Source organism: Leucoraja erinacea, chromosome 16 (genome assembly GCF_028641065.1).
Source record: "Leucoraja erinacea ecotype New England chromosome 16, Leri_hhj_1, whole genome shotgun sequence".
Taxonomy (NCBI): domain Eukaryota; kingdom Metazoa; phylum Chordata; class Chondrichthyes; order Rajiformes; family Rajidae; genus Leucoraja; species Leucoraja erinaceus.
In genome coordinates, this window is record NC_073392.1 from 4,764,098 (window position 1) to 4,790,105 (window position 26,008).

General features: G+C 38.9%; 1 protein-coding gene across 1 annotated transcript in view; it reads left to right on the forward strand.

Moving 5' to 3' along the window:
- The window catches only part of ptprga (protein tyrosine phosphatase receptor type Ga), a 483,112-nt gene that overhangs the window by 26,653 nt on the left and 430,451 nt on the right, over positions 1–26,008 (forward strand). The window contains exon 2 of the mRNA XM_055647582.1: positions 15,859–15,963. Coding sequence (XP_055503557.1) covers positions 15,859–15,963 — 105 coding nt within the window. The remainder of the gene's footprint in view (positions 1–15,858; positions 15,964–26,008) is intronic.

A 26,008-nucleotide genomic window follows, 5' to 3' on the forward strand; every position in this document is an offset into this window, starting at 1 on the left:
TAGCCCTTCAAGAGATTTGGGTATGTAGCTTCCATCCGATGTCATAACTTAAATAACAAATAAAATTTAGATTTAGTTACCCCGAGAACATGGTTTATAAAAAGAACAGTCAAAACAGACTAAAATGCAGATGTGTCTGTGCGAAGTGACTATCCAAGGGAGAGAGTCCATGGGGGTGGGGGGCACTCAGCAGGTCCGGTTCAGAGCAGCTATAGTCCTGGGAATGAAGCTGTTCCTGAGTCTGGAGGTGCGGGTCGTTGCTGTGCTCTCTCTCTCTCTCTCTCTCTCTCTCTCTCTCTCTCTCTCTCTCTCTCTCTCTCTCTCTCTCTCTCTCTCTCTCTCTCCCTCCCTCTCCCTCTCTCTCTCTCCCTCTCCCTCTCTCTCCCTCTCTCTTATAATCTTGTAGCAGCCAGGCACCAAATGACTGCAGGTAGGCTAGTCATAAAGCTGTGTGGCAGAGAATTGGGTCCATTGACCCACCTTGTCCATGCTGACCAAGTTGGTATATTGGGCGGTTAATTGCTCCCATATGGCTGCATTTGGCCCAAACCCCATTAAACCCTTCCTATCCACACATCTGTCCGAATGCCTTTTGAAAGATAGACACAAAGTGCTGGAGTAACTCATTTTTCACCAGAGATGCTGCCTGACCCGCTGAGTTACTCCAGCACACTGATATAAACCAGCAACTGCTGATCCTTGTTTCTGCATCACGTCATTTGAAAGAGTTTGGTTTTAAATCGACTTGCATCAGCTGTACTGAATATTCTATTGAAAAGACTTGGCGTGGATACATTAGGATTTGTATTTGTTAAGTTTATTTTTAATATTTCATGTCATGTGGTTTTGCAAATAAAATTGAAAATTGTATTTTCTCTATTTTCTACTTTACTGATTGAAGATGGATCTCTAACTAGATGTTAGAGATCTTTTCGTAAGAACATCTATTCGCTTGATGGAGTCAAACTCGTGTTTAAAACCACCTCGGGTTCCCTTCATCTTATTCCCATTAAACAGCTGACAAACAAGTTTCACCTTCCTGTTTCCTATGTCAATTGATGTCATGGTCAGAGTTGAAGAGCAGTTGTACAGGCCCCATCTACACAGCTCGCGTTTGATCCATATGCTTCTAAACCTGTCCTATCCATGCACCTGTCCAAATTTTAATTTTATTATTATTGTACCTGCCTAAACTACATCTTCAGGCAGCTTATTCCAAATATCCACCACCCTGTGTGTGGAGAAAGTTGCCACTCGGATTCCTATTAACTCCCCGCTTACCTTAAACCTATGTTATAATACAGTTCTTAATTCCCCTAGTCTGGGTAAGAGATTCTGTGCATTCGCCCTATCCTCATGATTTTATACAACTCTAATATCACTCCTCAGCCTCCTGCAACTAAAAAATAAAGTCCTAGCCTGCCTAATCTCTGCCTATAGCTCAGGCCCTCAAGTCCTGGCAACATCTCTGTAAATCTTCTCTGCACCCTTTCCAGCTTAACGGCATCCTTCCTCTATCAGGAGGACCAAAAATGAACACAATGCTCCAAATGCGGCTCACAAATGTATCATAACATCCCAACTTCTACTCTCAATACCCCAACAGATGAAGTCCAAAGTTCAGAAAGCCTTCTTAACTACCCTATCTACAATGACGCTTTCAGGGAATATGTACTTGCACTCCTAGATGACTCTGGTCTACAATACTCCACAGCGTCCTGCCATTCACTGTGAAGGTCCTGCCCTATTTTGACTTCACAAAATGCATTAAATGGCAGCGGACTTGCTAGCACCCGCCAGGGGCTCCAACATCGGGACCCGGAGCAGGTCCTTGCATCGCCCGGCGCGGCTTTAAGTCGCCGTGGGACTTGCTAGCGCCCGCCGGGGGCTTTGACTTTGACTTCAGGAGAGGAATGGAGAGCAGGGGAGAGACAAGACTTTGCCTTCCATCACAGTGAGGAGGAGATTCACTGTGATGGATGTTTGTATAAATTGTGTTGGTGTGTGTCTTGGTTCTTTTCTTGTAGGACTGTAGAAACCAAATTTCGTTTGATCTTCATGTGAGGTTCAAATGACAAATAAACGGTATTGTATTGTATTAATTGCACTTACTTGCATTAAACTCCATGAATCATTACTTCGCCCACGTGTCCAGCTGATCATGATTCTGCTGTAATTTTTGATAACCATCTAAACTATATACAATACCACCCACTTTAGTGTCATAAGTAATCTTACTGCAGCTGCATTCTCATCCAAATCGTTATAAACCACAAACAGTAATGGGTCTAGCACCGATCCTTGAAGCAAACCACTCGTCTCGGGTGGACCCCAGTCAGAAAATAAAACCTTCCATCATTACCCTCTGCTTCCTTCCATGAAGCCAATTCTTTATTCAGTCGGCTAGCTCCCCCTGCATCACGTGATATCTAACCTTCCAGAGCAGTCTACCGTGCTGAACTTTATCAAATGCATTTGTGAAAGTCCATCTAGACAATATGGCTTTGTTCTCATCAGCCTTTTTGGTTACTTCAATCTCAATCATATTTGTAAATACAAAATCTACCACGTACTGATAATTTTCACTCAATTGGTATTGTTCAACTTTTCAAAACTGCTGTCATTACTACCCTTATTTTAAAAATAACTGATCCTGATCGTTATCCCTGCACACTGCTGCCCCATTCCAACCTCTCTTTTTCCACAAAGTTCCAAAGCTGTTGAAACTAGGTGGGTGGCAAGGTATGTTCAGAGAAGACCAGTGAAATTTATAACATGAGAAAATGAGAGGGAAAGACAACCTTCGTGGTGGAAATGTAAGATAGGGCATTGGAATGCTAATTCACTTCACGTCGTTACAGTGAGTTTGTTTATGACCCAAATCAGTTCCGGGATTAGCTTGGTTTTCCTGCAGGAGCAGGATGGGAAATCAATTTTCGGTTTGTCCCTGCCCAGTTCCCAGCAGGCTGGTTGACTTAAAATTGGGGTCATGTATTTAAAACAAGATGCAGATCTCCAGAGCTGCAGCTTTAAATAGCATTCTTGTGAATTTGAGCAAGTTATTTTCCATGACAAAAAAAGTTGAGCAGCCAAGTAATTTTAGCAATGTATTAGAGAAATTGCACCAATTGTCTCAATTTTCTTTTTTTTCTCACTGGAAATCTTAAAATCTTATCTTGTTATTAATTATGTGGTCAGATACAGTTCTGAACAGATTTTGGTATGTTTTAGAAAGATCAAGCTACTATTTGCCAGAAGTATTGTCAGGTAATTAACTTATAGTTCAAAGTACGGTTCAAAGATTCAAAAAAGTGAGTTCGTATCGGGCATTTTGATTTTGAATTGAATGGATCATTGCCATGCTGCTTCTTTCTATTCTCACAACTATGTGTTCTAAATCTCTAAAATAGTTATCTTATTATGTTTACACTTCATCAGCTTTTTGTTTTGTTTTAAGTGCTGCTTTTTGTTTTTATAAATGTGACATTAATGGTACTGCTAAGCCTGGCCTTCCTTCATGAGTAGAATGAACTGCAGATGCTGGTTTAAACCGAACATAGTCACAAAAAGCTGGAGAAACTCGTCGGGTCAGACAGCATCTCTGGAGAAAAGGAATAGGTGACGTTTCGGGTTGAGACCTTTCTTCCGATTGGAAGTCCCTTGGTCTCGACCCGATGCATCACCTCTTCCTTTTCTCCGGAAATACTGTCTAACCCACTGAGTTACTCCAGCTTTTTGTGTCTACCTTCCCTCATGAGGTTAATTGTTGAACGAATTTATAGAATTGGTATTAAAAAAAAATCAAAAAATCACCACACACAAAATAAATCATTCAATTAGGAACCAATCTAGCCTGTTTGTTTTGGAAGTAACAACTAAAAAAGTACAGACTCATCAGGATCAGTCGGCATTGGTGGAGGGAAATGGACAGATGATGTTTCGAGTCGGGACCCTTCATACTGATGATGTCCTCGACAAGTGGCCATGTGAGCTTGGTACATGGATAGGAAAGGTTAAGATTCGTATGGGTTAAATGGAAGCAAAAAGGTTGAGCTCAGGAAGGCATCTTCGTTGACACGGACTAGTTGGGCCAAATGACCTGCCTAAATGCTGTGATTTATATAATTTTTGATTATCCACTAGCTATTAAACTCTCATATTATGATGTTTCTGCTTATTTGGAGATATTTTATACAAAAGCAGTTCTTTAGATGTAATCCATGAGTGGTAAATGTGAAGATATAATACAAATTTCATGGCTCTGCAGCACTGACCAGCTTTTAAACTGGGTGATTTAAAAACAACAACCGCAAATATAGCAATTGCTGAAGTTTTGGACAATAGAAACCATCTGTAAAGTTCACATTTTTTTTTTTAGCTTTCTTTAAATAAAATGATGTTCAAATCTACTAAAGCACATAACTCCTGAAAGAGCACAAGGCAGATACATTTGTCAAATATTTATCATCCAGGTTTTGGGTTACGCCAAGAATATACATCTCACAAGGCCCAACTATTTGGCCAAAACTAATTTTTACTTTTTTTAAATTACGCACACATTGGAAGTTTTGAATGTTTTTTTCTTGAGATCAAATTTTAAGTACATTATCGGCATGTTGAACAATGAGATGTGTTTGTATTGGCAGACTTGAGATTGATGCAACTGAATGGGAACATTCCTCTAAATTTTATGTGGCTCATGGGGCTTGATGGAATGATCCATGAAGGCAGAAAAAGAAAAACTGAAGGAATCTTGGTCAAATGAAACCTATGTCTAGATTTAAAATAACTCAGAAGAACTTACTCCATAAGGAAATATTTGATTACATTGTGTTTTCTTGTGTTTTAATTTATTTACTGAATCTAAAGATTTGGAGCTTACAGCATACGCTTAATTTCCTAACTATTAAAGTAATTACTTGCAGCTGTCAAACACTTCCTAGCTGAGGGGAATAATCAGGAAATATCCTGACCATGACTAGTTGCTTTATATTGATATGCAAGCACATTGTTCGACCGCAGAATCAATGCAACAATTTCAATATGTTTTTCATTTTGAGTAAATAATTTTTATCTGCCATGTTTGAGCTCTGATATTCTTCATCTTTATCTGTGTTCTAATGGACCAATTTTTTAAAACCACATTTGAGTGATGGCCTGAGGTATGCTTGTGATTAAGATCACAATGATTTAACCTGTAAATAATTAATTAAAACAATAATAAGAATCATGTCATGTAAATATTTGAATCGTTTTAGTTCATCAATTCTTTGTTCTAAATATTTATCTACTTTATATAGATAATTCCCTCTTCAAACTGATTCTCATTGCCCCTTGCCACAAGCACCCAAAGCTTCAAATGTTTTTGGATTAGCTTTGTTCACTTGATGTGTATGAATAAATGAATGAATTAATACGTTTATTGGCCAAGTATATGCACTTACAAGGAAATTGCCTTGGTGCTCCGCTCGCAAGTAACAATACGACATACAGTAAACAATTAAGAATAAAACATAAAACATTAAAACATTATTAATGAAACATTATAGTTTAAACATGTGAATGAAATAAAATACCAGAGCAAAAGGAGGCTGCAGACTTTTGGTTATTGATTATAGCTATTGCTTGTGGGAAAAAAAGTTGTTTTTGTCTGGCTGTGGCGACTTTTGACAGGCCAGAGTCGCCATCCAGAGGAAAGTGCTTTTAATGACCCCCTCCCCCAATCAGTATGGTTTTAATGACCCCCTTCCCCCATTCATTTAATTGTCCTTGTCTCCTCTAATGGTGAGTAAGACAGATATTCCAGAAATGTATATTCCCTTGAGCTTTCTTGACCCAAGTTATGCCAATATTGAAAGAGTGTGCATAAACACCACGTGTTGTAATTCTGCTGGGGTCAGTGCTAATAGTTAGCACATTGTGTTTATTTGTGAGAACTATTTGCCTCAATTTTGTATTCTTTCTTTTCAAGTAAAATTTAGATTTAGACACATCCATGAACAACTTGAGGTTAAAAATATTTATGCTGCACTCCGGATCATCATCTGTCTGGATCTTTAGAATATAAGAAATAGGAATGCGAGTCCTCTTGTGCCTGCTCTGCCAATCAATAAAAACACAGCTGAAATTTTACTTCACTGGCACCAATCCTTTCTCCCTTAATATCTAAAAATCTATTGATCTCTCCGTTGAAAATGCTTAGCAACATATACAGCAATGCTCTTTGATAGAAAATTACAAAGATTTGTTGGCCTGCAGGTAAATACTTTTTTTTGTCTCTGAGTGGAATGGCTGACTCCTTATTTTGAAACCCTGATCTCCGATTGCAGGCACCTGGCTACGGACAACATCATACTTGAGTGAACCCTGAGCAGACCTGCATACATTTTGTATATTTCAAGGAATTTGCCTCTTATTCTGAACAACCCAGACTGATTAAAGACTTTTCACTTAGTAAATACACTGTGCCAATAATCAATCTGGTGAACTTTGTTTTCTAATTCTTATTATACTATCTCTGTTGTAAATAACTCAAACTCTGAACATTCATGTTTAATTCATTTTTGAATGCTACATCACACTGATATCACAATAAGATGAATTTAACTTTGTTACAATTTTTAGCATTGTAACCCAAAATACATTTTTGTGTATCTCTTTCAACGCAGAACATTTCAGATATGGGTATGCACCCATCTATATCTGCAGTCACAGCAAGAAATTGCATGTATATTTTGATATTTCATTACATGATAAAATGGGAAGGCTAAGGAGAACAAAAACAAGGCTAAAGAAATCAGGAAAACTGGAGAGAAAATTACAGAGCAGCATTGTTGTGACTGAATGAGTAGCCATCCATGATGGATTAGAAGATGATGAACATTTTAAGGAAATAAGAGTTTGACTAAGCTGAATTTTGGAATTGTACACTGAGTTAGGATGAAAGATGGAAATTATATTATTGAGATGCTGAGTACAGGTGTGGGATTACGGTTTCCACGTTGTGAAAGTTGAAAAGCTGTTATTTTGTTATGTTGGAACTAAATCTCAGGATATAAGAGAACTTCAGACTGGGAATGGGGTTTTATTAAGTAATTGCGAATGGGAAAAGGTGATTTTTGACAATGGAGCATTTTGAGTGAGGACGCTGAGGTCAGGGTTAAACAAGATATCAAGTTTACACACCTTATAAGTGTATCAAACATTTGGCAGAATAGCAAAAGACATTATGGGATCATGCAAGCAATCCATTTCTGACTTGATTAAACTGATTAGAAATGCATATTATGCCTATTTTGATTATTTGAGACAAATACAGTTCTGATATCACATATGGAAAAACCTGCCAACAGTATTCACATTGAATTTCCTTTCTTGGATCAGTAGTAGCTTTTTTAAATTGTATCTTTGGAACTCCTATTATGTCATAGTTTACACTGACAATGGCAATGGGAGGTGTTAGCTAATTTCCCAGTTCAGTTGACCCACTATAATAGCATAACTATGAGATGATTGATTTGGTGTACACTTTTAATTATCTGGAAATGCTTGCATAAGATTTTCTCTGTCATAATTGAAGTTTTGTATCATTAAGCTGTAATTTATTCATTCTAACAGAAATTAGCTGAGAAAGGCTTTGGTCAAGTGATAGGAGTAGAATTAGGCCATTATAGCCCATCAGGTTTTCTCCACATTCCAATCATCTCCCTCCTCACCCTATTCTCCTGCATTCTCCCCATAATCTCTGACACCTGTACGAATCAAGAATCTATCTATCTCTGCCTTAAAAATATCCACAGAAGGCCTCCACAGCCTTCTGTGGCAAAGACTTCCACAGATTCACCACCCTCTGACGAAATACATTTCTCCTCATCTTCTTCCTAAACGGGCGTCCTTTAATTCTGAGGCTATGACCTCTAGTTTTAGACTCTCCCACTAGTGGAAACATCCTCTGCACATCCACTCTATCCAAGCCTTTCACTTTATGTATGTTTCAATGTGGTCCCCCCCTCATTCTTCAAAACTCCAGCGAGTACAGGCCCAGTGCCGATAAACGCTCATCATAGATTAACCTACTCATCCCTGGGATCATTCTTGTAAATCTCCTCTGCACCCACTCCAGAGCCAGCACATCCTCAGATATGATATTATGCCCAAAAATGCTCACAATATTCCAAATGCGGCCTTACCAGCGTCTTATAGAGCCTCAGCATTACATCCCTGTTTTTTGTATACAAGCCCTCTTGAAATAAATGCTTGCATTGAATTTGCTTAAAAGTGAAGTGATTAATTCATGCAGCTCTAATTCTGGATTGTACAGGATCTAGTCTCCAGCCCAAACTCACCACCTATGGTTCTTGCTGCCCGCACTAACGTCCTCTGGGCAAGCAGGGCCTGGAAGCTGATTCTCTGTAATGGGTCCTACAAAGTAAATGAGGCAGCGAGGATTAACTGGGTCCAAGACACTAACCAGATCCTGAAGTCCCACCTCTGAACTGTTAGACACATTTAAAACCAGGCCAAATAAGCATTACTAAGTTAAATAAATGAATGCATTTGATTTTAAATGTTTTAATCCTATAAAATTAAAACATTAAGATAAAGTAAAATAAAGAAACATAAGCAAACCACTTAGCTGTGTATCTTATGCGGTTACTCATTGTATATATGCTAGCTATATTTCAGATAAAGTTGAAGGGCTAGATGCATAGTAAGTGCTTCACCTTTCATGTATTTATGAGACCATTGGTGAAGATGGAGTCGGGTGAATCAGCATTTGACCTCCAGCTCAATTCTAACTTGCGAGTTTCAATGCATTGGTGTAGAAATCAAGGTCAAACTGGGCAGCAAGGAAAAATAACCAGAGGTTTTTTGCAAAACTATTGGTTAGAAAGGAAGTAATATGGAACAAAATAAACAGTTTCCAATTGTTGGGGTATGTAGTATAAGAAGATTTAACGTAAGGTAAATGTGACCCGATAAAGAAAGCAAGAAAAACCTTTTTATTGTCATGTAGTTGTAAGTGTTAAATATTTTATCAAAGCCCTGGATTTAAAGAAAAAGGCTATATAATTTTTCAGTTAGTTTAAATGTTTGGCCAAGAATATGGAGCAAGGATTTGGAATTGGCTAACTGCCAGGAAGGAAACCCTCAAATCAGACTGGTTGAGTAAAATAGCTTTTTTTTTTGTAAGTGTTCTTTTTTGCTTCTGTGTTGAAACAAAGCAGTATTTTTACTCTATTTGTATAACTGAGCAACTTGTTTTCAGCCAGGCATTTAAGCAGAGGGTTATCCACTTTCTTGATTGTCAGATGAATCGATATCAACTCTTTCTTTGTAACTTTCTGACAGCGAGTTCTTGTAATGTTCAGCTTCCATCAGCACAAATAGATATTTCAGATTTGTAAAGCAAAAAAAACATGACTACATCAGTGCAGATAGGGTGCTGAAAAAAAAGTACAAAGTCTTAGCAGATCAGTCAGCATTGGTGGAGGGAAATGGACAGATGACGTTTCGAGTCGGGACCTTTAGACAAGTGGCCATGTGATCTTTCAAAGTAAATTTTAAAGATGGGAGATCAAGCCTCGCTGAACCACATCACCACTTTGCAGCAGACATCTACAAGCAAGAGGAATGAAATCCTGGCTGATTTGTTCCTATTCACAACAATTGGGTTTCACTGCCCCTATTTCTCTTCCCTGATTGCAGAAGGGATTGAGCTCCGTGTGCCTAATCAGTAAGCCACATGTAAACCTCCATGCATGCCTTTTTGAACTCCATCTTTCTTGCATATTACAGTTCATTTGCTATATGTTTTTTTCACTGCAGATTAGTAACACATGAACATATTATGGACATATTTAGTAGCTCAATAAAACAATGAATATTTCAGAACAGCAAATTATGGAAACCATTATGGAGTCCAGTGCAAGGCCAACAATCCATTTCCATTTCAAGCACAGGGCAGTCTAAACAACTCATTTCATTAAGGGCTAACAAATCATTTATTGCAAGCACATTAAGGGTTAACAAATCATTTATTGCAAGCACATTGCTGGCTAACAAATCATTTATTGCAAGCACATTAAAGGTTAACAAATGATCATTCATTGCAAGCACATTGCTGGCTAACAAATCAATTATTGCAAGCACATAAAGGGTTAACCACATAAAGGGTAGACTCACGGCAGAATCACAGTTGTGGCCTCTCCCTCACGATCTTCCAGAGTGACTGACTCGTGTCCAGGCATCTGGGGTTTTATAGTCTTGGGTATTTAGTGATTAGTATTGTATTTACTAATCTGTAAAGCCACACACTTGTTTGTCCTGCAGTGCTCTATTCAGGAAGGCAGCAAAATAGAATATCACTAACAGTTCTCATAAGGCAGTGGAGGCCAATTCTCTGGATGCTTTAGAGAGAGAGTTAGAGCTCTTAAAGATAGCAGAGTCAAGAGATATGGGGAGAAGGCAGGAACAGGGTACTGATTGTGTATGATCAGCCATGATCACAGTGAATGGCGGTGCTGGCTCGAAGGGCCAAATGGCCTACTCCTGCACCTATTGTCTATTGTCTAAAACTTCATTCTCATCATCACATTTTTGTTTTCAAACTGATTCTAAAAATAGTGTACCCTGGAAGAAAAACCTGCTGCTATTCTAAACAAGAACTGAAGGAGTCAGGAGGTTTATCATAAGCAATACATTTCTGATTCAGCCAGAACTGGTCACTTTGAAAATTATTCTTGATGGTTTTTCCTGTGAATTCTAAACTTTGGTGACGTGAGAGTCCACCACAATGTTGATGGAAAGAGATTTGGCAAAATTGATGATATTGAATGGCAACAGTAGGTGATTAGACTTTCTATTGAAGATACTTAATGGTTATTACTTCAGGCAGTTCTCTCTGTTGTCATGGCTCACTATATTTGCTGAGGAGTTGCAAATGAGTTGCAAATGAAATTGACAAATATTCTCACTTGCAAAATTGTAATGGAAGGAAGATCATTGATGAAGCAGCTGATACGGCCTGTGCCCAGGAGTTTCTATAATGATGCCCTGAGACGAGGATGATACTCTCCACTACCAGGGAAGAATTCATTTATTTGATATATGTTTGGCATGTCTGTTCTCTTAGCCATTGGGATCCAACACTTGTAGGGTTTCTCGTGGTGTTTCATGTGTTGTGAATCAAATTGGCTGAAATCCAGCTTCTGGATGGTTGGGAACTTGGGAAGAAAGAGATGGATCTCCCATTTGGTACTTCTGATGGAACATGGCTGTTGAATGCTTCAACCTTGTCTTTAATCTTGATCTGTGAGCCATGCAATAATTGAGAAAGGAGATATTCCGGAAATGTGCAGCTGTTTAATTGTTTACTGTCATTGATCATTAGATATGGCAAAATTGCTTGGTATGCATGTAGTTTAGTTTAGAGATAGTGCGGAAACAGGCCCTTCGGCCCACCGGGTCAGTGCTGACTAACGATCCCCGCATCTTAACACTATCCTATGCACACAACACACTTGGGACAATTTTTACATTTACCAAGCCAATTAAACTACAAACCTGTATGTCTTTGGAGTGTGGGAGGAAACCGAAGATCTCGGAGAAAACCCACGCAGGTCATGGCGGAGAACGTACAGACAGCGCCCGCAGTCGGGATTGAACTGTGTTGCATGTTCACCAAATTGGCAATTCATCTTTAGGTGGGCCTGATGCTAGTCCCAGCATGCCTGTTTGTACTCCTCATTGAACCAGGGTTGATTTTTCCATACTTGATAATAATGGGTGAGGGATATGCTGAGTTATAACATTACTTTCAAACTGAAAAGCATCTCACTGCAAGCCACGGATGTTATCTCCACTTGCCTGGACGAGTTCAGCATCATCACCACTTGCTTCCAGCAGCCCGTTTGATAGACACCCCATCCACTACCGTTCACTCATTCCACCACCAATGCAGAGTAGCAGCAGTTTGTCCCATCTACAAGATGTACTGCAACATTTCACTCTTTAGCACTTTCACAACCCAGATAGGTGGAATCTTCCGGCCTCTACCAGCTTGAAGGAGAAAGGCAGCAAAACCATGGTAACAGCATCCCCTGGAAGTTGTCCTCAAAGCCATACACATTCCTGACTTGGAAATACATCAGCACTCCATCACTGTAGTTGGGTCAAAACTTGGAACTCTCTACAACATTGTGGGTATATCCACAGCCCAAGGATTGTATTGGCGTGAGAAGGCAGCTTGCCACCATCTTCTCAAGATTTTTAGGAATGGGTAATTAAATGCTGGGTTGGCCTATGAAGACAATATCTCTCTAATGAATTAAAAAATCGGAATCAAAATACATAATTTCCTGGGGCTGTGGATACTTGTGGTGTGAAGGGATTGGAGATGGTGGTAGGGCATGATAGTGGGAGTAATAGTGAACAGGAAGACAATTGTGCATTCACCTCTGCCTGGAGGATCTGTAGGGGGTTAGTTTTAAATTGGGGAGGAGACGGGCATTATTTGGGAGACTATTTGCGATGGATTTGCCAACTGTTTCTGGGCTACAGGCATCTTCTGTGTGGGAACACAGTTCCTGGTCGCATTTGAGAACTGTCCAGGTTATGGAAAGGTTCTCGGGAATAGAACCCTGCTGTAACTGGTACTGGACCTGAATTTGTAATTTAATTTTCCTGCATGCCAGGAAATGTTGCAATTGATGTGAATGAAAGCCATGGTGTGCTGTGGGGACACCAAGGGCAGACCCCAAGTAATCTGCCTGTCCCGCTGAGTTACTCCAGCTTTTTGTGTCTATCTTCAGTTTAAGCCAGCATCAGCAGTTTCTTCCCAGACTCACACTGCATTTGTATTAAATGAGTGGCTCTTGATATATAATTCTCATATCATTTCCAAGTGATGTAGAGCAACTAGATTGTTGGCATGTTTCACTCTGGAGGGAAAAAAATCAATTTTCAATTTCTTAGTAATGAAAATTAGAGCTGCTATTGAATTATACATAAGAATTTAAAGATAAAAATGAATGCTTAGTTGTTTTTAATATTTTGGCTTCTATTTTTTATGAATATTCCAATGTTTATGATGTTTTAAAAGGATTTAAAATTAAAGAATTCCTTTCTGTGATAATTTGATAATGGGACTCCTGTCTGATAGCAAGTTCATCAAATTTGCTCTCTCTGGGGAGCCTTCTCCCAGGTCAGCAACGCCAACCACAAATTCTGACCTATTTCTTATAATATTTCCTGGAAACTAAAATGTAGATCTTTTTTCAGTAATTAGAAGATTAATTGCTTTACCACAAGCTTCAGGTAATTTCAAGGAGAAAATAAAATCTCTTGCATCCTCATAGTGGGAACCTGAAATTGGAACAGATGTTATTTAAAATACTAAAAGGCTGCATTGGTTGACAGAAATTCTTAATACTTAAGATCAATTATATTTTGCACAATGTTTACACTTTCTTCACAGAAGTTGCTAGACTTGCTAAGTTTTTCTACTGATTTTTCTACTTTCTAATTGGACAAGCCTTAGAAAAGTATTAATATGGAAGGATATCGTAAAAGTGTTGGAATGTATCTTGTTTGAAATTATTAAATGTAGATCAGCAAATGTACTATGTTAACCATTTCTTCATCCTTAACTTTGTAATGCATATAGCAGCCGACTTCATCAACTGTACTCCTGGGAATTTCTTCACCTAACTTTCTTTCTCTTACGTCAGTTTTTTTTTCCCTTTGTTTGCAACTTCACCACAAAGAATATAAAATTCAAAGGAAGTTTTTGTTTGACCGACCCCTCAACTTCCCTTGTCAGTTGTTCACAATTATAGATGCACCATGAGTTTCTTTGGCAATTCTAATAGTTGTAACCTGCTACTTAGAAATTAAACAATGCTGATGATGAAGGTTTTGGTTGCTGCTGAATCAAACTTGTAGGAACAAACTTTTCTTCATGTGCTTTGTCAATTCAGAATGGGTGATGGATATCAGAAGAGTATGGGAAATTAATTTCCAGAAAGGTCCAAAAATGTGCAACCAAAGTGCCCTCTGGTAAATTAAGAGCACAAAAGAGACTGCAGATGTTGGAATCTGGAACAAAAAAAGAATTCTGGAAGAAGTCAGAAGGTCGAGCAGTATCGTGAAGGCCAAAGTTGCAAGTTGTGGTTTTGTATTCAGAACCTGCATAAAAACTGAGATGGAAGAGGAAATATTGCTCGCAGTGCAGGGTGGTGGTGCAGGATAGAGGTTGGTAGGTGATAGGTAGAACTATATGGGGAGGGGATGATGAGCAGATGGAAGCAGATTTGGGAGTGCCTGGGAAAGTTAAAATTATATGTTAAAGGAAGCTTGAGATGACCATTGTGAGCAGAGTGCATTTGTTCCTCAAATCGGTCGCCCAATCTATGTTTAGCCCTTGCCAAAAGCAGAAAAGTGGCCAGAGGTGATATGAATAGTGGTGGAATCCCCAGTGGAAGAGATATAATTAATAGTGGAGTTTTAGGAAATGGCTGAAGAAGATGTATTGGATGCAGAGGCTAGTTGGTGAAAGTTGAGGCCCAATTTATTCTGTTTGGGGAGAGATGAGGAAGAGAGCAGACATGCTGGTAATAGAGGAAAATCATGTGATGGCTCCATCAATCATGGCAGAAGGGCAGCCACATTCCTGGAAAAAAGTGAACATTTCAGAAGCCCGAGAATAGAAGGCCTCATCCTGAGAATAGATACGATGAAGATCCCGTCACTAGCTCCAATGCCCTCTCTCCTTTTTGCTTTCCACAAGGACCAATCTTTTTGTGACTCGTTGGTCCACTTATCCCTTTCCTCACGTTCTCTGGCACTTACCCCTGCCATGTTAAACAGTCCTTACAGGTGAGGCAGAGATTTACCTGTACAACTTCTATCCTGGTCTACCTCATTCAGGGATTACAATGTGGCCTCCTCTACATTGGCGAATCAAACGTCGACCAAGCAACTTTTTTGTGGAGCAGTTCTGCTGTGCAAGTGACACCTTGTGCTGCTGGTTGCAGTCATTTTTACTCTTCTTCCCACTCCCACACTAAACTGTCTTTGGCCCTCTCCAATACTATAAAAAAGGACAAAGGCTAATTGGAAGAGCAAAATCTCTGGGTAGCCAACAGTATAAACATTGAATTTTCCAATTTCAGATAACGTCGCATACCCCGTTTGTTCTTTTCCCTCACACTTGCAAGTACACCTTCTTTTCTTCTCCCTTTTATCACTCTTCCCTTCCTCTTCTGCACCTGATTCCATCTGCCCATCATCCCCTCCCCATTTGTTTCTGCCAATCATCTACCAGCGTCTGTCCCACCACTCCACATCACCCCACTTGGTTCTTTGATGATCTTAATCTCATCTGGTTGCACCTACCACTTACAGGCCTCTATCAATCACCCCCCCCCCCCGCCCGTGTGGGGCTATGTAATGGAAATCTTTCCTCTTGGAATTGATGCAGGGCCATCTTGACACAAAACATTGACTTGAACATTTTCCTTCTACAGATGCTGTTGGACCTGTTGAGTTTTTCCAGGACTTTTTTAGGTCTAAGAAACTTTTTTCATTCATGAATAAAGCAGTAGTGCATGACCAAATTTCTTGGAAAGTACTTTTAATAACTGATTTCATGATCTTGCTGTTTGAGAAATTGAAATAAGTTTTAACAGTTAACTGATAATCTAAACTTTAAAAATAAATATAAGAGACTACTTTATTGTTTATTTACATTCCTTATTTCCAAAGATTTATATGTATAATTTAGACCTAGTACAATTCCAATTGTATAATCAACATTTTGTTTCTTTCCCCCTCCGCCCTTCCGTGTCTTCTTCCTAGCCTTGACAGAAGATCATGTTGGATCACTGCAGGAGAATGAACTTGGAAATCTTATTCATATACGAAGACGTAGGGAATCCGGGGATCCATACTGGGCTTATTCAGGTAAGATGAATTTCAATAAGAACAATAAGTAAAGGATTTCTATGGTTATTGAGAGCATGAAAAAATCCTCTCTTTATAAAATGCCTTTTTTCCCCCGAGTATTTTTGAACCCTTGTGCAAGAGATTTATTTGCTGCTAGTCAGAATGCTTGTTTCTAAAAATAAACATAAGTCATGTCCTGTCTCTAAACACCCAATGTGAAATATGATATTAATGAATATCTTACTGCTTATGCCAAAAGGTTTGTAACAGAGATGGCAGAGCAGTTGTAACAGCTCTTTTTACATCTGGTTCACGATACTGTGTTCAGGAATAATTAATTAGTTTCTACTCCTTGCCATTAAAAAAAATGTATGAAGTAAAAATTCAGAAACAGACAGTTACTAGGTTATACCGTTACTTTATTTTACTTTTCCTAGACTTCCAGACGAAATAAAGAAACTTTTAGTTTCCACAGATACAAATTACAAGAGATGGTTTATAATGTGTTTTTCTAGCATTAACATTGGCAAATATTTAGACAATAGGAGGTCTATATTGGAATAGGTAATCCCTGTTTAATATTGGTTGTGAGAGGACCCATTTAAAAGCATTAACAAACTCCTCCCTCCCACCCCAATATTATGACTTTAGGAAGACATTTTACACAACATAACCTTTTATGTCCAATTGAGTAGAAGGCAGTGAACAACATACTGTTAAAATATTCTATATTGGATTAATTCCTGCTCCTTTGGTAATTTAAAATCGCCACACAGAACCAGAATGAAAAACACAGCTGAACATTCTCCCATCTTCATTCTTGTACACTCTTGCTTTTATGGTTGTCTAAATATTTAAATTCAGCTGTAGTCACTTCTGCCAGTAACTTTCTAAAAGTGTATATCCTGTTTCAGTTGTTTGAGTTCAATGGGTGAACCAGATTCCTGGGATTTCAATAAAAAGCTTATGTAAACAATTTATTAATTCCTTTAGATCAAGTTAGAATGGTACTTTGAGAAAATTAGATGCTTCTAATATACTTTGGTAATCTTTTTGCGCTTATTAATACTTGGACCTCTCACCATAAAATCTGAACATTTCTCGATATTTCTGTTTTCTTATTGTAGAACTGCAAGTATTTTCTTCACTAAAAGCTTGATTATTAATTAATAGAAACATAGAAAATAAGTGCAGGAGGAGGTCATTTGGCCCTTCGTGCCAGCACCGCCATTCATTGTGATCATGGCTGATTATCCACAATCAGTAACCCGTGCCTGCCTTCTCCCCCTATCTCGATTCCACTAGCCCCTAGAGCTCTATCTAACTCTCTTTTAAATTCATCCAGTGAATTGGCCTCCACTGCCTTCTATGGCAGAGAATTCCACAAATTCGCAACTCACTGGGTGAAAACGTTTAACCTCAGTTTTAAATGGCCTCCCCATTATTCTTAGACTCTGGCCCCTGGTTCTGGATTCCCCCAACATTGCGAACATTTTTCCTACATCTAGCTTATCCAGTCTTTTTATAATTTTATATTTTTCCATAAGATCCCATCTCATCCTTCTAAATTACAGTGAATATAAGCTCAGTCTTTCCAATCTTTTTTCATATGACAGTCCCGCCATCCCGGAGATTAACTTCGTGAACCTACGCTGCACTACCTCAATAGCAAGGATGTCCTTCCTCAAATTAGGAGACCACAACTGCACACAATACTCCAGACAATTCAACTATGGACGGACATCTTTACTCCTATACTCAAATCCTCTAGTTATGAAGACCAACATGCCATTAGCTTTCTTCACTGCCTGCTGTACCTGCATGTTTACTTTCAGTGACTGGTCTGCAAGGGCACCCAGGTCTCATTGCACTTCCCTTTTTCCTAATCTGACACCATTGAGATAATCTGCCTCGTTGATCTTGCCGCAAAAGTGGATAACCTCACATTTATCTACATTATACTGCATCTGCCATGCATCTGCCCACTCGCTCAACCTGTCCAAGTCACCCTGCAACCTCCTAGCATCCTCTTCGCAGGTCACACTGTCAACCAGCTTTGTGTCATCTGCAAATTTGCTAGTGTTACTTTTAATCCCATCATCTAAATCAATAATATATATTATTCCTACTCTTTGTTTCCTGTCTGCCAACCAATTCTCTATCCATGTCAATACCCTACCCTCAATACCATGTGCTCTAATTTTGCCCACTAATCTCCTTATCAAAGGCTTTCTGTAAGTCCAGATACACCAAATCCACTGGCTCTCCTTCATCCATTTTACTTGTCACATCCTCAAAAAATTCCCGAAGATTAGTCAAGGAGGATTTCCCCTTCATAAATCCATGCTGACTTGGATCAATCCTTTTACTGCTATCCAAATGTGCCGTTTTTACTTCTTTAAAAATTGACTCCAGCATCTTCCCACCACTGATGTCAGGTTAACTGGTCTATAATTCCCTGTTTTCTCTCTCGCTCCTTTCTTAAAAAATGGGATAACATTAGATACCCTCGAATCCACAGGAACTAATCCTGAATCTATAGAACATTGGAAAATGATCACCAATACATCCACATTTTCTCGAGCCATTTCCTTGAGTACTCTGGGATGCAGACCATCAGGCCCTGGGGATTTATCAGCCTTCAGTCCCATCAGTCTACCCAATACTATTTCTCACCGAATGCAAATTTCTTTCAGTTCCTCTGTCTCCTTAGAACCTCTGTCCTCTAGTACATCTGGGAGATTGTGGCTTCCTTCGTGAAGACAGAACCACAGTACCTGTTCAACTCTTCTGCCATTTTCTTGTTCCCCATAATAATTTCACCTGTGTCTGCCTTCAAGGGACACGCATTTCTCTTTACTAATCTTTTTTTCTTAACATATCTAATGAAGCTTTTACTATCCTTATTTATTTTCTTGGCCAGCTTACCCTCGTACTTCATCTTTTCACTCCGTATTGCCCTTTTTGTTACCTTCTGTTGTCCTTTGAAAGTTTCCCAATCCTCTGGCTTCCTGCTACTCTTTGAAATGTTATACACCTTTTCTTTTAGTTTTATTTCATCCCTAACTTCCCTTGTCAGCCACGGTTGCCTCTTACTCCCCTTAGAATCTTTCTTCCTCTTTGGAATTAAATGATCCTGCATCTTCTGGATTATGCCCAGAAATTCCTGCCTTTGCTATTCCACCATCATTCCTGCTAGGATCCTTTTCCAGTCGACCTTGGCCAGCTCCTCTCTCATGCCTTCATAGTCCCCTTTGTTCAACTGCAACACTGACACTTCTGATTTAACCTTCTCCCTCCCAAATTGCAGATTAAAACTTATCATATTATGGTCACTACCTCATAGCGGTTCCTTTACCTTGAGTTCCCTTATTAAATCTGGTTCATTAGACAACATTATATCCAGAATTGCCTTCTTTCCAGTACAAGCTGCTCTAAGAATGCATCTCCATGGCACTCTACAAACTCCCTTTCATGGAGTCCAGAACTAACCTGATTATCCCAGTCTACCTGCGTATTGAAATCTCCCATAATCACAGTGGCATTACCTTTGTTACATGCCAATCTTAACTCCTGCTGCAACTTGCACCCTATATCCAGGCTACTGTTTGGGGGCCTGCAGATAAATCCCATTAGGGTCATTTTACGTTTACAATTCCTCAATTCTCTCCACAGCGACTCTACATCATCAGTCCCTATGTCACCCCTTGCAAGGGACTGAATTTCATCCCTCACCAACAGAGCTACCCCACCTCCTCTGCCCACCTGCCTGTCCTTTCTATAACCCTGAATATTCAGTTCCCAGTCCCGATCCTCCTGCAACCATGTTTCTGTAATCCCCATTATGTCATATCTACCAATCTGTAACTGAGCCTCAAGCTCATCCACTTTACTTCTTATATACTTTGCGCATTCATATATAATACTTTTAATCCATTACTCACCTCATCTTTCACATCGATTCCTATTTCACTTGGCCATACTCTCCTATCCTTTGTGAGCTTTCTGCCCCATTAATTCTGGTGTCTTTCTTAACTTTTCCTATACTCTCTTTCACTTTAACTGCACCCTTGTGTTTCCAATTTGTCTCCTCCCCCCCCCCCCCCCACACTATTTGGTTTAAACCCACCAGTGTAGCAGTGGAAAACCTGCCTGCCAGAATGCTGGTCCCCTGCCTGTTAAGGTGCAGCCCGTCCCTTTTGTAAAATTCACCCTTACCCTAAAACAGATCCCAATGGTCTAAGAATCTAAATGCCTGCCCCCTGCACCAGCTCCTCAGCCACACATTCAGATCCCTATCTCCCTGTTCCTGCCCTCACCAGCATAAGGAACTGGAAGCAAACCGGAGATAACCACCCTGGAGATCCTGCTTTTGAGCCTTCTTCCGAGCTCTCTAAAGTCACGCTGCAGAATCTCTTTCCTCTTCTTCCAGACGTAATTTGTGCCGACATGAGCAACCACTTCCGGCTGCTCGCCTTCATCCCTGAGGATGCCCAGCAATCGGTGATGTCCTGGATCCTGGCACCAGAGAGGCAACACAACATTTTTGAATCCCGCCTATTGCCGCAGAAACCCCTGTCTGTACCTCTCACGATGGAGACACCGACTAGCACGGCTCTGCCTGACGTCTGTCTCTTCGGCTTTGCTTCAGCGCCATGTTTTGAGTTGCAGACCTGTCCGCCGCTCAGAATGGCAGTGTCCTCAGTCCCGATAGCTTCCAATGTTCTGTATAACTCCATGAAAGCTCTTTTAACTGATTTCCAGGCCTTAACGTTGAGCTTGCCAGAATGAGGCCAGTTTAAATAGAATGAGTCACAGCTGCTTCCACTCGGGTCTAGTTTTCCATTTTGCTGATGCCACATAGCTGGATTTATGTTTTATTCTCCTGCATGAGTCCAGGATTCTTTACCCAAGCAATGTCACATATGTTACCTATTTATTTGTGAAGTGCAATCTAACCTCTCCTCTCCTTGCTATTGTTTTACTGGCTTTATGATTCATGGCTTGTTACCAGACTCAATGTTGTTTGTTTTGCTAGTGCCGGTCATTAAGGACAAAGCTGGAAAAATAGGCAGCCTAAATAATTACAGGCCCATAGCTTTAGCCAGCATATTGTCAAAAGTCCTAGAAAGTATTCTGCTGGATAGAATAAATGAGTTTGTTAACTCCACAGATAACCAGTTTGGTTTTAAAGCTAAACATGGCACTGACTTGTGCATATATACCCTAAAGGAGATTGTAAACAAATATAGAGGTAACAACTCATCGATTCTTGTGCTTTATTGATGCTTCCAAAGCCTTTGATCATGTTAATCATAGAAAGCTGTTTGGTAAAATGAAGCAAACAGGGGTGCCTAACTACATTGTGAGAATCCTGGCTTACCGGTATGCTCACCACATGCAAGGATAAATATCTAAAATTTCATGATTTTACATTTTCTGACGATCTTAGTATCTGTAGTATCTTGGGCATTTTTATTACAGAACAAATGACAGATGATGAGGATATTTATAGGCAACGACATATGCTGTATGTACAGGCGAATATTCTCTTGCTTAAGTTTGGTGCGTGTACAGATGTGGTGAAGATGTTGGTGTTTAGAGCATATTGCACACCACTCTGTACTGCGCCCCTGTAGTCAAACTACGGAAAGACAAGTTTGCAGAGACTAAAGGTGGCCTATAATGATGCCACGAGAACACTGCTAAGGAAACCTAGATGTTGTAGTGCTGGTAACATGTTTGTGGCTGCAAGAGTCAGTACTTTAGAAGCTGTCCTAAGAAATCATATGTATCAATTCATTTGCAGGATAAATGACTCTAAGAATAATTATCATGGCCTTGTCAAACAAGGTTTAGCACTATACGCTACGAATCCCAGTTGTGGGGACACTGGTATCGCTGTCTCGTTGTAGGACACTGATCTTTCTTTTTTTATTCTGGATTTTAAATCGTGTATTGTGTTTTTTGTATATAAATTATAATGCTTTTATAAGTGATATACTAAGATTTTATATGTATTTTATGGTATTATATGCAATGTATTTTATGTAATGTTGTCCCTTGTCTGGACCGTGAGTCCGAAATAATGTTTAATAAAAATAAAAAATAATATAACCCAGCTAGAACATAGAACAATTCAGCACAGGAACAGGCCCTTCAATCCGCACTGATTGTGCTGACCACAGTGTCTATTCAAACAAATCCCATCTATCCAAACATCCATCAAGACCCTGCTTGTTTACATATCTATATGTCCACTAAACAATACTATGCTAATTTGATTTTGAAGTTCAAGTGAGAATGCTCATAAATTCATCAACTTTTAATTCATCAAATAAAGTTTAGTTTTCGAATAACTGTAGGATTAATAAATTGCCTGTGAGACAGTGGATGTCACTAACCTAGGCAAAAAAAAGGAAATAAAATTTTATCATATTGGCTCTATCTGCCAAAACTAAATAATGTTCACACTGAAGTTTACTTTCCTGAAGGAAGGCAATGATTCTTCATATTGGAAAAGATGTTGCCCAACTTTTTGGTTTTGCAAATATTTGATGTTTTTGTTCATCTAAAGACATTCCATTCAAAAAGGCACAGCCAAACTAATTTACATTATGAAGTTTCAAAGTATATATTTTAACAACCCATTACTCTGCATGTAATTAACTTTGTATTGTCTTTGCTGAAGGTGTATTTGGAGTATTTGCGTGTATTTTTTTTATTTTCCAAATGCTGATATTTTTGACATGGCCAAGGTCTATTGCCCTTCCCAAATTGCCCCACAAAGGTGGTAGTGAATGACCTTCCAAGTATTTGCACCAATGCACACTTTTAGGAGAAGATGCCTCTGCAATGTTATTGGATAAAGAATTCCGAGATTTAGATTCTATGAAGAAGAGGCGAGTCCTGCAATGGGCTGGTCCTTCTTTGTGGTGGTAAGAACAGGTTTGAGAAAAGCTGTCAAAGGATTCAAGGCAAATAATTGTGGTACTGTTTGTGGATGATATATACCACCACCACCGCAGTCTGATGATAGTGGAAGGAATTAATATTTAGGATGGTGGATAGGGTCTTTGGCCTCAATGCTGTTAAAGGTTTTTGAGTTTGTTGGAGCTTTATTCATTCAGACATCCAAGAGTATTTCTTTACAGTTCTGATTTGTGTTTTGCCTTTGTTGGAACATTTTTGAATGTCAAGAAGCTAGTTAGTCACTGGAGAATATCTAGTCTCTGACATGCTCTTGTACCACAGAGTTTAAATGGCAGTAACTCGTGACTCCCATGGTAATAAATTGGATAGGCATATGGATGAGAAGGGAATGGAGGGTTATGGTATGAGTGCAGGCAGGTGGGACTAAGGGGAAAAAACATTTGTTCGGCACGGACTTGTAGGGCCGAGATGGCCTGTTTCCGTGCTGTAATTGTTATATGGTGTTATATGTTATATGGTAATAGTTTGAATCTTTATTTACGTTATGCTTTTAAATGCTACTTGCCATATATTACTTTTTTTTTTGCATGGTAGTGAGGTCTGTCCACATTTAAGCATGGACTATAATTTGCTTAGGAATTACATGTAGGTTTAAATATTCTACAGTCATTGGCAATCACCCATTTTTGATCTTGTGATGAAAGAAAGGCCACTGATGAAGTAGTTGAAGATGATTAGGATTGTGGTGCCATCATAAGGAACTTCAACGGCAATATTCTGGTGCTGGGATTGTTGACCTCCAACAATCCCAACCATCTTTTGTACAAGGTACACCAACCACGTAGTTAAAGCCATGAGTTAGAGCAGATTAGTGAGATTGTGACAATTGAGCTTAATGCAGCAAAGAGGAAGTAAACAGTGTACCATGAATGTATATTTAAGACTTTAAACTTTGAGTAGTTCATCCACTAAAAACCTAAGTAGAGATGGTACATCATTCCTTGAACCTAATTTATGAATATCACCATTGTGTCTTTTGACCAATTTTGACTGAACAATTACTTTAAAATAAAACAGCATTTTTCCAATATTTAAATTTACAGTCTAAGTTTAAGATTACTTAATCAGGTAACAAACTTAATCAGGTAATGAACTGTTGGTGATTTCTCTGGGTGAAGCCATAACGATATCATAGGATAAATGTGAGTCCATTTGTAGCATGAATAAAATAATTGAGGGATGAATCATCCTGTGCCCAGGCTTATCTTCTCTTTCTTAATGTGTGTTATCTTTCATGAGTGATTTCTTCTATCTCTTGAGTATCATTTCTGCTAATAAATCTAAAAGTGAAAAGCATTACATGGGGAACACTCATGCCAGCTCCTGAGACAAAAGTTGCAAGCTTAAAAAATGTAATTTGTAAGATTGCAGAAATAAGAACAAAAAGTGAGAAGGTTGATGGGATCTGTTTACAGATAGTGTGGATTTTCAGCATATTTATTGATAGTTATGGATCTGTTACTTTCATGGGTGTGGAAAATAAATATCCTGTTCAATTTGTACGAAGAGCTACCTATTGAGATAAGAGTTGGCAAATCTGGTTCTCTCAACTGCTAGATTAGTGACATATTTTAAGATAATGATTTCCGCATTGGTCTCACATGAGTCATTGCCCTGAAATGTTGACTCCATCGTTCTCTCTTGTTTTCTAAATGTTGCCTGACTTTCTGATTTCTGCCAGCGATTTTGTTTTTGCTTCAAACTTGACAATATCTTTCATAGAACTGAACTGAACACAATATTCTAAATGCACTCACCAACGTCTTATACAACTACAACATGACCACCCAACTTTTATACTCAATACTCTGACTGATGAAGGCCAAAGTGCCAAAATCCTTTTTGACCACCTTATCTACTTGCAACTCGACCTTCAAGGAACCATGCACCCGTACACCCAGATCCCTCTGCTCTACAACACTACCCAGAGGCCTAACATTTACTGTGTTGGTCGCTGAAAACTGAGCATACACGTTGACAGCTGCCGTAATCCGGAGGGGGGAGCAGGGCCATGAGCGAGGTGGGCCTCGAGCAAAGGCATTGTGAGGTCAGCAGCTGGGCTGCGGTTATTTTTTTTTTAAATGTCAATTTGGTGATAAGTTGTGAAATAATTAACCAAATTTACAGAGTAGGTGATTTTTGAAATCATAAGGTAAGTTTCTACCAGAAGATGTGAAAATGTCACCGTTATTGTAATGTCAGCAGCTGAGCAGTGGTCAGATTTGAAAAAAACGTCAGATTGGTCAACAATTTTAATAAAAAAAGTCGGGAAAATAGTTAACCTAATTTACAGAGGAGTGGATTTCTAAAATCAAAAGAAAAATCTCGATTGAAATATGTAAAAATTTCCCTGTTTAGGCGTCTGGTTTTCGAGGAGATGCGTTTCAAATGCGAAATGACACACGCACGCGCGCGCACACACACACACTTTAAAATTATATATGATATGATATAGATGATTTGTACATATTATCAAATTAGTTAAATGGTGTAATTTCAAAGGTGAAATGTGAATGGATAAGCAGCTCTTCTTCTGGCATTTGAAATCCGGATGTACTGTGGGAACTGCATTATGATTGAATACTAACAACTTAGAATTATTTGCATTGCTTTATTTGGTACTTGGCCAGTATGGATTATATTTTCAATAACCTTACTACTAATGAATTAACTGGTATTTTTCCACCTAGTCTATTCATATTGATCATTGTTCTATTGGCAAAACCCTGATGAAGTTGTATGGAGTGTTTGAAGAATAAGAATTCTCATTGAAGCAAATGTAATTGTATAACTTCATTTGCTTGAAAGGAATGGTGATTTGAAAAGGTTATTTCTTCATTTGGCAATTCCTACAATGTGTTAAGTATTTTTCTGGACAAGAGCCATCAGCTTTTTTTGTTGGTTTCTTAAGCCGCAAATACTTTAATGTTTATTCCTGACTAGGTTATTACAATGTTGCATTCTTCCGAAAAATGTTTTTTGAAAAGCAATTCCATTCATATCTATTTGAAAATAGATCTGAATTGTTAAGTGACCCAATGGTCACTAGGTATGATAGTAATATTTCAAT